This window comes from Urocitellus parryii, chromosome X, assembly GCF_045843805.1.
Source record: "Urocitellus parryii isolate mUroPar1 chromosome X, mUroPar1.hap1, whole genome shotgun sequence".
Taxonomy (NCBI): Eukaryota; Metazoa; Chordata; class Mammalia; order Rodentia; family Sciuridae; genus Urocitellus; species Urocitellus parryii.
In genome coordinates this window covers 4,576,491-4,590,610 of record NC_135547.1, presented here as the reverse complement: position 1 = coordinate 4,590,610, position 14,120 = coordinate 4,576,491, and the positions used below count along the sequence as shown (strand labels likewise).

General features: G+C 43.1%; 1 protein-coding gene across 1 annotated transcript in view; it reads left to right on the top strand.

Moving 5' to 3' along the window:
* The window catches only part of Mamld1 (mastermind like domain containing 1), a 100,344-nt gene that overhangs the window by 44,474 nt on the left and 41,750 nt on the right, over positions 1 to 14,120 (top strand). The window contains exon 2 of the mRNA XM_026403534.2: positions 4,895 to 5,053. Coding sequence (XP_026259319.2) covers positions 4,958 to 5,053 — 96 coding nt within the window. The 5' untranslated portion in view covers positions 4,895 to 4,957. The remainder of the gene's footprint in view (positions 1 to 4,894; positions 5,054 to 14,120) is intronic.

Sequence of the window (14,120 nt, the reverse complement as noted above, 5' to 3'; positions counted from 1 at the left end):
TGCCTGGGCCAGGGAGTTCATGATGGCCTCTGCGGTATCTGTGGTCTTGTTTTTCCTTCTTCATTTGGGTATGCTGTATATTATGTGCCATTTTGTCTTCACTTTGGTGTTTCTAGATCATAATATTGGAGTCAGTTCACAGCTGAAGTCTCATGTTTGGCTCCTGAAACAGGGAAGATCTGGGTGGGACAATTTTAGAAAATAAAAATGGTGGGTACAAAATGTGTATAAATTGCTTGAAGAAAGAATGCTATGTAGAAAATGTCCCAGAAGTACTAAGAAGAATCAGTGATCTCCCTGGATATGAATCCTGAACTCTTTTTTTTTTTAATAGCAGTTAGGTCCTCATTGGGAAATGATGATATTCAGAGGAAGTTGAAAACATAGTTCAAAGAACCCTGTACTCTTCACCCAGTTTTCCCCAAAGTGACATCTTAGGTAATGACTTTCATGTCTCTGGATAAATATCCAGCAGTGCAGTTGCTGGTAGCTACATTTTTAAAGAAACTGCTCAGCTGTTTTTCACAATGGCTGTACAGTTGTACATTTCCTCCAGCAATGGATGAGTGATCCAGTTTCTCCACATCCTCACCAGCATTTCACGTTGTCACTTTTTTGTGGGGAGCGGTACCGGGGATTGAACTCAGGGGCACTTGATCCCTGAGCCACATCCCCAGCCCTATTTTGTATTTTATTTAGAGACAGGGTCTCACTGAGTTGCTTAGAGTCTTGCTGCTGCTGAGGCTGGCTTTGAACTCACAATCCTCCTACCTCAGCCTCCCAAGCCTCTGGGATTACAGGCATGCACCACCGTGCCTGGCACTATTTTTTTTTATAAAGACAAAATTTGTATAGCAATTAAATGACATTTAGAACATCCACAATATTATGGAATCATATCTACTTCCTAGATATTTTCATTACCACAAAATAAAACACCATACCAATTGTTAAACAATTAGTTCCCCTGTGTCTCTTCTACTTAGCCCCTGGCAACCACCAATCTGCTTTTCATCTTTTTGAATTTACCTCTTCTACACATTTCATATAAAAAAAATATAATATGTAACCTTTTGTAACTGACTTCTTTCATTTAGCATGTTTTCAAGATTCATCCATGTTGTATCATATATCAATACTTCATTCCTTTTTTTTGGTACCAAGGATTGAACCCAGGGACACTTAATCACCAAGCCATACCCCCAGCCCTTTTAATTAATTACTTAATTGAATTTTTTAATTTATAAATTTATAAATTTATATTTAGAGACAAATTGCTGAGGGCATCGCTAAGTTGCTGATGCTGGCTTTGAACTTGATCCTCTTGCCTCACCCTCTCAAGCTGCTGGGATTACAGAGATGCACCACTGTGCCCAGCAACACTTCATTCCCTTTTATAACTAACTAATATTCCACTTTATGGATATTCCAAAATGTTGTTTATCCATTTATCCCCTGATGAAAATTTAGATTGTTTTCACTTTTGATTTTTGTGACTAGTACTGCTATGAACATCTGCTTTGAAGTATTTGTTTGAATGCCCATTTGCAATTATTTGGCATATATGTCTAGGAGTGCAATTATGAAATCAAATGGTAATTCTTCAACTTTCTGAGAAACTACCAAACCGTTTTTCATAATAGCAGCAACATTTTGCATTTCTGCCAGCAATGTGGTATTTTTTTATCCCCATGAGTGCAAAGTGATATCAGGATATTCCAATTTTTTGATATCGGATAATTTGGATAGTTTGTGCTTTTACAATAATTAATTCATTTCATTTAAATTTCCAAATTTTTGTGTGAAGAGTTTTTCATAGCATCCTCTTATCCATTTTGTACCTGCAGGTTCTGTGGTAACATTCACTTAGTCATTCAAGATATTGGCCATTTGTGTTTTTTTTTTTTTTTTTAAAGAGAGAGTGAGAGAGGGGAGAGAGAGAGAGAGAGAGAGAGAGAGAGAGAGAGAGAGAAAGAGAGAGAGAGAGAGAGAGAGAGAGAGAGAATTTTTAATATTTATTTTTCAGTTTTCGGCAGACACAACATCTTTGTTGATATGTGGTGCTGGGGATCGAACCCGGGCTGCACGCATGCCAGGCGAGAGTGCTATCGCTTGAGCCATATCCCCAGCCCAAGATATTGGCCATTTGTATTTGTCTTTTTTTCATTGTCAGATTACTAGTTTGTCAATTTTATTAATTTTGTCTTGCTCTTTTCCCATTGGGTTTCTCTCTATTGTATTTCTGCTTTAAATATTATTTATTTTGCTTCTTCATTAATTCCTTCCTTCTTGCTTTTGGATTTAGTTTGCTCTTCTTTTGTTAGTGCTTTAAATGAGAGTTTAGATTACTGATTTTAAACTTTTTCTCATGTGTAATGTAAGCATGTTATAAATTTCTCTCTTAGCATGCATTTACCTATGCTCTACAAATTTTGATATATTGTTTTAAGTGGATTTCTTTGCATTTATACTTTGGGGAGTTCACTCAGCTTCTTGAATTTCCACATTTATGTCTTTTGCCAAATTTGGGGGAGTTTCAGTCATTAATTCTTTAAGTACTTTTTCACTCCTATTCTGTGTCCCTCCTCTCCTTTTGGAATTTTAGTGGCATGATTGTGAGATCTTTTGTTTATAATCCCAGATATCATCAAGTCTCTGTTCACTTTTTTTCTGGCCTGTTTTCTCTCTGTCATTCAGATTGGGTAATTTCTGTTGTTTCATCTTAACTTTTTCCCACATTGTCCTTTCCGTGCTCCTTTTTATCCCATGCATCAAGTTTCAGATATTGTGTTTTTCAGTTCTAAAAATTCTATTTGGTTCATGTGTGTTTGTGTGTGTGTGTGTGTGTGTGTGTGTGTGTAATTTTTTTGCTGAGACATTCTCTATTTTGTGTTTAAAGCTTGGTGTAATTGTTGGTTAAAGCATTTAAATGATTAGTGTTTTAAAATCCTTGTCAGATAATTCTAACATCTGTGTGTCATCTTGGTGACACATCTGTTGATAATATTTTTCTTTCCATTTTTAAATCTTCTTGTTTCTTGGTATGACAAGTGTTTTTTCTCTTGAAATCAGAACATTTGGGGATGTTATGTTATAAAAGTGGATCTTATTTCAATCTTCTGTTGTACCTGACTTCTTCTGATACTGCCTCTGGCAGGGAAAGAGGGGCACCATCTTATTTTTGCCAGGTGGATATAGAAGTATGGGTTCCCCCATTTAACCTTTGTTAATGTCAGAAAGGGTGGGGCTCCTCATTTCTGCTAGGCAAGGATGAAAATTCTGGGTCACCACTGGGCATCTACTGATAACCACCCTAGCAGAGATGTGGAGAAGTGCCTCATTACTGCCAAGTTGGGGTAGAGTCTAGAATCCCTGATTGGTTTTTACTGACGGGATGGAATGGGACTGCAGTGTTTTCTCTGGTGTTCAGCTGAATTAGAGCACTTTTATCTAAAAAATTTTCTTTCTTGCTAAGTTACCCCTTTCCTGGTTCTCTGGTTAGAAAGCGCAGACTTTTTTGTTGACATTTTTGTCAGTGCCTACTGGCATTCTGAGTTGCTGGTTTCTTTTTTTTTTAATATTTATTTCTTTTCGTTGTACATAATACCTTTGTTTTTTTAATATTTATTTTTTATTTGAAGTTGGACACAATACCTTTATTTCAATTATTTATTTTTATATGGTGCGGAGGATCAAATCCAGGGTCCCGCACATACGAGGCGAGCACTCTACTGCTGAGCCACAACCCCAGCCCAATACCTTTGTTTTATTTGATTTATCTTTATCTGGTACTGAGGATCGAACCCCGGGCCTCACACACACTAGGCGAGCACTCTACCGCCGAGCCACAACCCCAGCCCTGGTTTCTTTAGTAATAAGTCTGGAATATATGAGGCAAAAGAAAACCCAAGGAACTCCTCAAATTCCAAGGTTCCTTTCCACTCTGCCTTCTTTCTACCTTTAAGAGTCTTTATTTGTTTGATATAAAAGATCAAGAAATTTTAATTGTACTCAATGGGAGAATGGGAAAAAAACACTCTGTCTTTATAGAGATAGAAGTTCAGACATTGAGACTTTAGAGCCTCATAATATATTGCTAAGAAGATCTGTGTTAAAACAGGCTGCTCTTGTTTAAGAATGTCTTAGCAAAGCTCTTATCGCATGTCCACCTTGTGGAAAACAAAAAGAAAGGACATCTTTACCTGGGTTTGTATGCCTGCTCCTCCATCACAGAGCACATACATTGGAATAGCCATGGTCACAGTCTGCTCAGTTTGTTTCCTGTAAACCAGTTCACCAGAGTTTCTTGAGCTCCTTTCAGCACCCATTGCTTCCTTCTAGTGTCACTTTGTGCTTTGAACTATTGGTCAGAACACTTGATTAGGTGCTAGCAGGGCCATGTTGATATCTGCTCCTCTATGGGTCCTAATACTTACTCTCACAGAGCTGAAGGAGCCCTAAGCCATCACTTGATCCAACCACCATATTCTTCATACAAAGGAACTGTGTCCCAGACCATGGAAGAGTCTTCCCTGTGTCCCACTGCATACCACTCAAAAGCAATGAGAGACCTACAGCCCACATTCCTCATCTGTGTGCCTGGTGTTATTTAGTCATATCAGGCTGCTCCTCCACCCACCCCCTGTTCTCCAATAAACCCTGCTCTGCCCCATGACCAGAGACTGCCACTTCACCCTACCAACTGCCTCACAGAAGTGCCCTTCATCACTGGGGGTGGGGGTGCTCAACAAGGGTTCTGGGGTGGGGAGAGAGACGGAAAAAGGAATGTGGCTGACTCCACACAAACCTGTCCTCAGAGTGTAAGTCTGTGATTCACGGGGTCAATGGTCTCATCTTCATATCTGAAAGACAGTGTACTTTTTGTCTCCCTAAGCCCTGTGTCTAGGTCGTTTGGGAAGCGCCTTGGAGAATCAAGAATAAAATTGCAGGTCAAACAATGGATGACTGGAAAAGTCGGCTTGTAATCAAGAGCATGCTTCCCCATTTCGCCATGGTGGGAAATCGTCAGGAGCCCAGAAAGCTCCAGGAATCGGTCAGAAAATGGGCTATGGGGGGAGGGGGGTGTTGAATGCTTCTAATCTTAAAGTTGAATATAAGATGTGTTATTGAAATTCTCTATGCAAACTTGATGGCAGGGGTCTAACCCAAAATATAATTGAATGTGATGTGAAAAAGATCTAGAAAATGAGCTGCTCCTGTCCCACATGGGTTTGTGGAAGAGCTAGAAATACACTCCAAGGCTCAATCTGGATTCTCAGTCCAGTGATCTCTGCACTGAACCCCTTTAATTGAGGAAAGGATGAAAGGTGAGAGGAAAGAAAATCTTCCTTTACCTTTGGATAGAAACCAGCCAGAATGGAAAGCACTAGATGTCTTGCATTAACTTCCTAATATGACTAAAAGAAAGAAGCTAGTGAGTAGGGAACACAGAGGGGTTCCCTTTTAACTCTGTAGTCCTAGTGTCCTCTTTACAACTTTTTGGACAAATTTTGCTTTCCACTCTAGGAATCCAGAAATCATGTGTCTGAAATTTAGCATTTTGATTCTAGTGGTAGTTCTGTGAGTCCAAGACAATGATAGATAGGGCCATGAGGGCCATGGGTTGGTTGAATTTGACAATAAAAGCCTGAAACATCACCAGTCTAGTGAGATTAACTCAGTTAGAAGGAGTCACTGCAAACACAATGGCTGTTATCTTAGGGTATTGGGCCCAAAAGGAGTGGCTTACTTAATCTCTGAAATTAATAGAGCAGAGAGGAAATGGCTCTTATAGAGCCATGGGTCTGCTTCCTTCCTGTTCATAGAACTAGGAGCCCTAGGCTCTGAGGTAATGCCTTTTCACATAATTAGAGGGCCTGTCTTCTCCAATTCCCAGGGCAATGTACTTTATTTTAGGATACTGATATGTGCCCAGGTGTGTGTGTGTGGGGGGGGTGATTGAATCGTGCTTCTCCTTTTTTCCCCTCATTGCCAACAATGTTTTGAGAATGTGTTATGAAGTTAAATGTGTACATGTTTACAAAATTCTGTTTACTGGAATCCCAGCTCTGGCAGAAATGACAGTCAGATGACAGCTATTACTTGGCCAGCAACCTGTTCCCCAAACTGCCAGCCCCTTGTGAGGTATCTTCTAGAAGGCGATTTTTAACCTCCATCCTAACTAACTACCCTTTTTATTTCATGCTTTTCTCTTATGGTCAATAACTGAGTATGTAAATGAAGAATCTCTGATAGTGGCCCCAGAGTTCCTGATCAGTTTTAGCATGACTTTACACGGCCTCTTCATTTCCCACTTGTTTTCATTCACTTGGGCCAAATCTTAGGAGAAAAGGGTAAGCAGGTTGTAGTTGTAGGGGTCTTCTTCTCCTTGTCCTCTCCCACTCCACCAATATTTTTTTTTTAAAAATGTAACACATAAGTAACTGCTTCAGTCTAAGCAGTGTAGATCACAATGCCCAGGGAGAATTGTACTTAGAATGAGTCCTTGGAGCAACCAGCCATGCTCTCACTCTGGAGAGGCTGTCATTCCTCATGCTTGGCCTTTTCTGGAAGATAGCCTTTAGTGCCCTTTGTAAGCTTTGCCAAGATTTCACATTCGTTGCTTTAAAGTCACACCTTGGACTTGACCACAATCAGTCCTTCTTCCTCCCCCATGTCACACCTTGTTCTCTATCCTTGGCTCTGAGTGACCCATTTTCAAAATGCCAAACTGTCCTAGAAGACTAAGGATTTGCCCCAGTTAAGGGGATCCAAAAAGTATGCCTCAGGACTCAGAAAACAGCTGTCTCAGAAAAGTCATCTTTACAGTTGAAACCACATCTGTCTTCTTGGAAGACATATGGTCTCTAAAGGGGATGACACAGAGAGAGCCTGCACCTTTGGCTGGGCTGGGCAAGTGATGTTTCCATCATTGAGCAGCAGGGGCAGCTCTTGGTGAGGTGTGAGAGCAGCTGAATTTTAGTGTTTGGTCAATTTGTGATACCTCAGGAAGATACCCTGTGCTAAAATTGAACTCTGCTGCACACACTGAGGATCTCAGCAGCTGGATTCTTAAGAAATGAAGGACAGAGATTGACAGATTAAAAGCAGAATGACCTCTGAGTTCATCAAGAAACCTGTTGACCAAAGAAGTTACTTCAGGGCCTAGAATGTGAGCAGCAGAGGGAGGCCCTTTGTAGGATCTAGCTGTGCATTTCCAGAAGCTTTCATTGTGTGTTGTTTTTCTGATGCTTCATAAGATCCAAGGATCTGCACCTTGCATTCACAAAACCATGGATATCTAGAAACACATTGCTTGCACCACTCCCTCTCATCCTGAAAGCAACCTTAACATAGATATCTGCTTCAGGTTTGGCTGAACTGGTTCTCTTGTTCTTTCCTGGGAAACAAACTAACAAAAAATGCACATCTTAAGTCAGAGTCTTGAAATAAAATTCTATCTGTCCCAGAGGAAAGTTCTTTTGAACAGCTCTGGGATTTATGTATAAATAAATTGAGAGCCCCATTGCAGGAATATATGCATCTGATGTGACAGCTATTCTACCCTAAGACCAAGTTTCTGGTCTTCCATCTGCTCCTAAAAGCTCCAGAGTTTTTCTGAGAATGGAGTTCAAATGAACTAAAGGCAGGAATACCTGCCATTCACTAGGTGCAAGGTACTTTGCTAAGCAAATATAGATAGTGGGGTACACTATCTCCTGTAATCCTCGTGACAACCCTGAGAGGAAGAGACTATTATTCTCTGCAAGGAACTGAGGCTCAGAGAGGTTAAGCAATTTGACAAAGTCACAAACCTAGGAAAGTGGCAGATCTCAGCATCTGCTATCCTCATCACCATACTCTGTGTCTCTTAGATCTAAAGCATGTCGAAAACCACAAAACATTGAGTTAGATATCAGGCAAAAGTGGTCATCAGTTAACTATAATAGCATTTTTAATATTCTCTCAATTTCTTGTGATAACATAATAAAAATTTCACCTTGCAAAAAAAAAGTGGTCATCAGAACTCAGCAATGCAAACACCTTTTCAGCATCATTTATTCATTCATTCAGTGGCATGATTGATTAATGACTTGTGATGTGGGAAAAAGAGGAGTTTTGCCTTTTGAACATTTGGGTGTCTATCCAAAGTTAATAAGGCATCCAGTCTGAAGTTTGTGTGTGGAGTTTCAACAGGAGGCAGAACAGTTGGTCCTTCCCTTTGAAGTTAAGATCTTGATTTTTTCCCCAGATCTGTAGGTCAATTGATTACTAGTGTGAGAATCTCAAAGTTATTAGATCTGTAAATTGGGAGTCCTCCAGAGTGTGCATACAGTCAGGACTCAGGTTACATGTCCCATGTCAGCTCTATCTCAGTCTATACCCCACTGAAGTTGCAAAGATTCCCTCAGCTGTGAGCAGCTCCTGGACAAAAAGGGGAACTAAGGGCATTACCTGAACAGTTGATGAGAGAAAGGGGCAGCATACTCTTTGCTTATCTTGTATAGCTAATTAATGCTACTAAATGACTTGCTCTTTAAGGCCCCAATGAGATGACATGCCCTGTAGTCCTTCTGAGCTTGCTGACCACTCTGGGCCAGAAGGGACAGGTTATTCTTATCATTCTCCTTTATGGGTGAAGATAATTAAATCTGAAAAATCCAGTGACTCACAGAAGGTAGGTAGCTTCATCTAGGGTTCCGAGTGCAGTGTGCTTCCTACCTATAGACTGACCAGAATCGATTCTCAGCCTGTCTCCTCTCCTCTAAATGAAAGTAGGGCTGAGGCAGAAGAGAGGAGCCACTGGTGTAATGGTATGTAGAGATTTGGATGGCTGCAAAAATACTGGTCCTGTTCTATTTGTCCCTTTTCTTTAGATTGGAGACCTTAGAAATACCTATTAGGAGGTGCTGTATTCCCCTCTTCCTATAGTGTGTGATCTGGTTCAAGATTTCTGCCCATCTGGCATGGGCACATGGAGTCACATGCTTTTGCTTGCAAACGAGCACTGGACTCAGGAAGCAGATCTCAGACTATATCCTATTAGTGTGACAAGCTCTTTGTGAGACCTTGAACAAATACCTTCCCTAAAATCCAGGAGTTCACAGTCTAGGAGCAAATTATTTAGTCTTCCCTTCTTGGGAACAAAGCTATACTATTCTGAAGTTTGTTGTGCAACCTGGAGGAGGGAATGGTTGAGTGACTCTCCTGTGCAAGGTACTTTGTGTGTATTACCTCATTTACTCCTGTGACACAGGAATTGCTATTTTCATTTCATCAAAGAGGAGACAGAGGTTCAGGTAATGACAAGGACTTTTCCAGTGTCACACAGATGAAAAGTTGTAAATTCATGTCTCAAACCCAGTTGCCCTGCCTGCCTTCAAATCTCCTCCCACTTAGCTGCCTCCCATTCCCCAATTAGGGACTCATATTTGTGGGACCTTTTGCAGGCCATATACAACTCGGGGTGTTCAGGCTAGACCAGTGGAGAAAAGAGAGCCCCCTTTCCTGGAGCTTTCATCCCATAAACAGGTAAAGTATCTTTACCTATTAGCTCCCTAGAGCCTTGTGACCAGCATGACTCACTGTCCAGCTTGGCAGAAAACCAGAAATGAGGATCCCATAGGGATAGGGGGACAGCCACCTAGGAACTGGAATGACACTTAGAAGTCTGGATAGGAGGACCAGGTTCAGGGATTGGGGTCCTTGCCATTAGTCCAGATTCACACAGGCTGTGGGTATGTTGTGGGTACATGACTGACCCCTAGAGAGGGGATTTCGTGTGTATGGCCTCACTTCCAAAACCCAGGTGATCCCAGGGACCATATCATCAAGGAAGCAGCAGTCTCTGCCATTTACTAAGCACTTAGGTGAGCCTCTGGACCTCAGTCTGCACATCAGCGAAGTAGGCCTATAATTTTGCTCTCTATGTGAAGGTCTCAGGGATGATGAAGCAGGACACAGATGTACTTGCATTGTAAAGCACACAGGGTAGGACTGCTCTTAGCACTTGTTCTAGTGATCAGAGAATGGCATTGCCTCAGAATTGTTTTTCCATCAGAAGGGCAAAAAGGAATGTGTCCTTGGCACTCAGGTAGGAACACAGAGGACCCCTGAGGATACCACAGCCTCATCAGCAGCCCCACTGCACTGAGGAGAGTTGGATGTATGGTGCAGTTTTGAGCATTCTGGGTCAAGGCCCAAAGTGCGCTTGCGCCTTGCTATTTTGGGGATCCTCCCCATGGAGCACGCAGCTGTTCCCTCCCTTTGCTCCCTCCTCCTATTCTTGCAGCAATGGGCCCTTTCCTGTTACAGAAACCCCACCAGGGCGGGAAACCAGGCAGAGCCTTCCCTGCAGACAGATCTCTTCCTCAAGGGCTGAGCACCGGTCAGCTTGCAGGACACCACTGGGCTTGGCATCTGGGTCCTGCCTGGGTAACCCAACTCAGCAAACCGGTGACCTGCAAATTAATTGCAGTCTGTTGGAGGGGGAGGATGCTGGAAGGGGAGCTCCATTTGGCAGCTGGCTTCCACAGGCATCTGGGAGCCTATTTCTGAACTTCCAGAAGCCCACGCTGGCCTTGTCTGCATTCCTACCTAGTTCCTTCCCCCAGTTTCCTTGATATTAGACCCAAGGTAACAGGTGTCTGGAGGAAGAACTGACCCAGGGAGAGGAGGGGATGTTGTTGGACTCTCCTCAAGGCAAGGGTGACAAGAGAGCACAGCCAAGCTGGATTCAGGTTCCACTGCCTTCTAGGGGACATGTCCTGGGAGTATGAGCCTGTGGTACCCCAAACTGTGGGCTGACCTATGCAGGCAGACACCTCTTGCTTTCACTGAAAATTCCCTGATGGAGAACTCAATGTCTCCCTTTTACAGTTAGATATATGGATCCTAAACTTCCCTGGGGGGGGATTTCATTCCACACTTCTGGCAATGACAGGATGGGGGTGGGGGTGTATGCTTCTCAGGTTTGGGCTACATATTTTGATTTCTGCAGTAGATACAGAATAATGTGTCAAAAAATCTCCTCCCCTTGTTCCTTTCCCTCCCTCCCATTGTCCCCCTTCCTTCTCATCTCCCTCCTCCCTTCTCATAGATGATCATCCCCTAGATTCCAAAGTTAGCAAGGCAGACTGATCGTTGAGCCAGTGGACTTGACCGTTGAGGGCCCAAACCCAAGGCCTGGCTCCTTCTGTCGTTCCCTACCTCATTGGTGCCTCCTGCCCCTTTGGCACAGGCTTGCCTTGGTCTGACACCCTCCAATGCCACAGTTTCTGAAAAGTGGTTGTCTGGAAGCCTTACACTGGAACAGAACAGGATAATCTACAGAACACCATTTGCTCCAATGGGTAATTCTGATCTGCAGATGCCAGCTGAGCCCTGTCAGGAAGGCTATGTGCTTTAGGGGTAAAGAGATGAGTAGGAAACAGTCTGACCTTCATAGAGCATGTTGTGGGGTTGAAAGGTGCATAGGCCCATCACAGGGGCCTGGAGGTTGGTCAGAGCAACTGGCATTGTGGGAGAAGGTAGAAACCAAGGCCTATTAGAGAGACCACTGAGGCCCAAGGGAAGAGGGTGTGCTTTAATCCGCTAGACAATATGCAAATTGTCCAACAGTGGACAAAGGCTGTAAGAGCAAAGCCGGAGGGGATCTGGGAGGAGAGGGTGTTTCCCTTGGAACACTGGCCAACAGTTGCACAATAATAAGTATCATTAGTGTAGGTGAAGCATAGCATTTTGGACTGCTGCATAACACGGTTCAGAAATGGTCACGTAACTTGCACTATAGTGGAAATGTTTAAGTTTTTCAGTTCCAAAAAGGTTGCTTATCCAACCCTTCTATGAACAATAGGCCTGCATGTTCCCCTGCAGTGCAGTGAGGGCACTTCGGAAATACCTTATTTCCCAGGGGGAAGAGGCTCGGTTCACACACTGTGGACTGGGAACTCCATGCAGCACATAAGCTGCTTTGGTAAATGCAGTTGTATTAGTGTATGGCTGCTCCAGTCCTTGGCATACTATTTACCAACGAGTTCACAACTGGGACCACATGGCCTGCAAAGCCTCAGACAGTCACTATCTGGGCCTTTCCAGGAAAAGTTTGCCAAGCCTGATCCAGGTCACTGGGCATGTAGTTCCAGTTTCCCTGAGGCCTTTGTTGCCCCCAATACATGGGCACTGTCCTCACTACTCACTTGAGGTAAAATCATAGGACCTTATGTCTCCCCACGTGCTTCTTCTCCATCCCCTCCACCCCATGCCACCGTACTGCAGCTGGCCCAGACCCCACGCTGTCAATCCCATCCTCCTTGGGAGTTCTTACATCTGCAGCTGTTCCTTTTTCTTCCTATAACGTTTATTTCTCCCCCTTTGGCATCCAGAAAGGTTTCACAAACATCGAACTGATCTTTCCGCGACTTCATCGCTTCCCCTCATGGCTTCACACTGCAAACAGAATATAACCCAGCCCCCTTCCCATGACCTGCAAGGCCCTCTGTGAGTTCCTGGCTACTTCTCCAGCTCACTGTGTGCCAGGCACACTGGCCGCCTGCTCATCACCACAACAGACCAAGAGCCTTCCCTCCAGGGCCAGGGCCTTTCCACATGCTGTGCTCTTGCCCAGAGTGTGTTGTCCCTGTGCTTCTCTGCCTGCTCCTTTCTGCATTAGACCTTCACTTAAAAGTCTCCTCCTTTGAGGACCCCCACCCACTCTCAATCACATCACTATTTTTCAATGCTGCTCACTCTGGTTTTGTTCCTGTTGTTCTCCTATTGTTTGCCCCACTAGAATTCCAGCTCCTCTGTTGTTGACACCTCTCTGGCACATGCTCATTTTGGTGGAGGTCTCTTCTGGGCCCCTCAGCAGCCTTGCCTTGCATTTTTAAAAGTCTCCATCTCTGGTGGAGGGAAGCTCAGTGCCACTCTAGCTGCTTCTTTTCTAGAACAAGCTTCAGGTGCTGAAGTCTAGTGTTAAGGCTGCTTGTGTGACTATCAGAAGAGCTAAACATTTTCTTGCCTCTCATCTTCCCTCAAGTAAAGCCTTTAGGGTTTGGAACAATGGACTTGGCCTAGATAAAATTCCTCCAGGAAGTCAGTCTGCAAACACCAACACCCAACACCTGCTTTCTGAATAAATGGCTTCACACAGCTAAGTGTACAGTAGCTAACCACTCTTTATTTTTTTTATCACATGACATCTAAGGAACTTAAATTGCTTTGCCCCTTCCTGTAGTTAAATCTGACATAAAATTATTTTACTGGCATCATGTTAACAAACACAAATCTCCCGTGTTTCCCCAGCAATTCAGCTTCAATTTCCCAGATAAGGAAAAATTAAGTATGAATGACTGCAAGGAGACAGGCCGTTTTGAGATCTCTGTTAATAACACATTCAAAATTAGTCTTCTTCCTCAGGCTCAGTCAGTGGAGCTTCTTACAGAGTGCTATAACAAGAAATTAATATCCTGTAGGAGCACCTCCACTCTCATATCAGCATACCATCATGTTTCAACCACCATGACTACCAGCTCAATTATCCATCAACTCTGCCACTTCCTTTTTCACCACCTGTACCACTACCACCATCACCATTACCTATATCACCTCCACCATCTCTACTTCATAGCTCTACTCCCCGCCACTACCATCACCACTGTCATCACCTCTGCCCACTTCTATCACGTCAAGCAACTCTACCACCAGCACCAGCACCCATCTCTCTCTCTCTCTCTCTCTCTCTCTCTCTCTCTCTCTCTCTCTCTCTCTCTCTCTCTCTCTCTCTCTCTCTCTCTCTCTCTCTCTCTCTCTCTCTCTCTCTCTCTCTGTCACACACACACACACACACATGCACACAAAAGGACACTCAATTATGCAATTACAGATACTGTCCATATATAGTATATTAAATACATGTTTTAATTGTCATTATTTTCAATATGTAACCTACTCTTCTTATTGTGTGCTTTGGGGCTGTGGAACATCATGTATTTGTGATGAACATTGAATTAAAGTTGACTCTAAGAAAGCGTGATATCCCCTAATGTATACTCTTAAAAAACCAATGAATTTAGGTGAGGGATCTTTCACTTCATAAAGTATATACTGAGGATTTCCTTTCA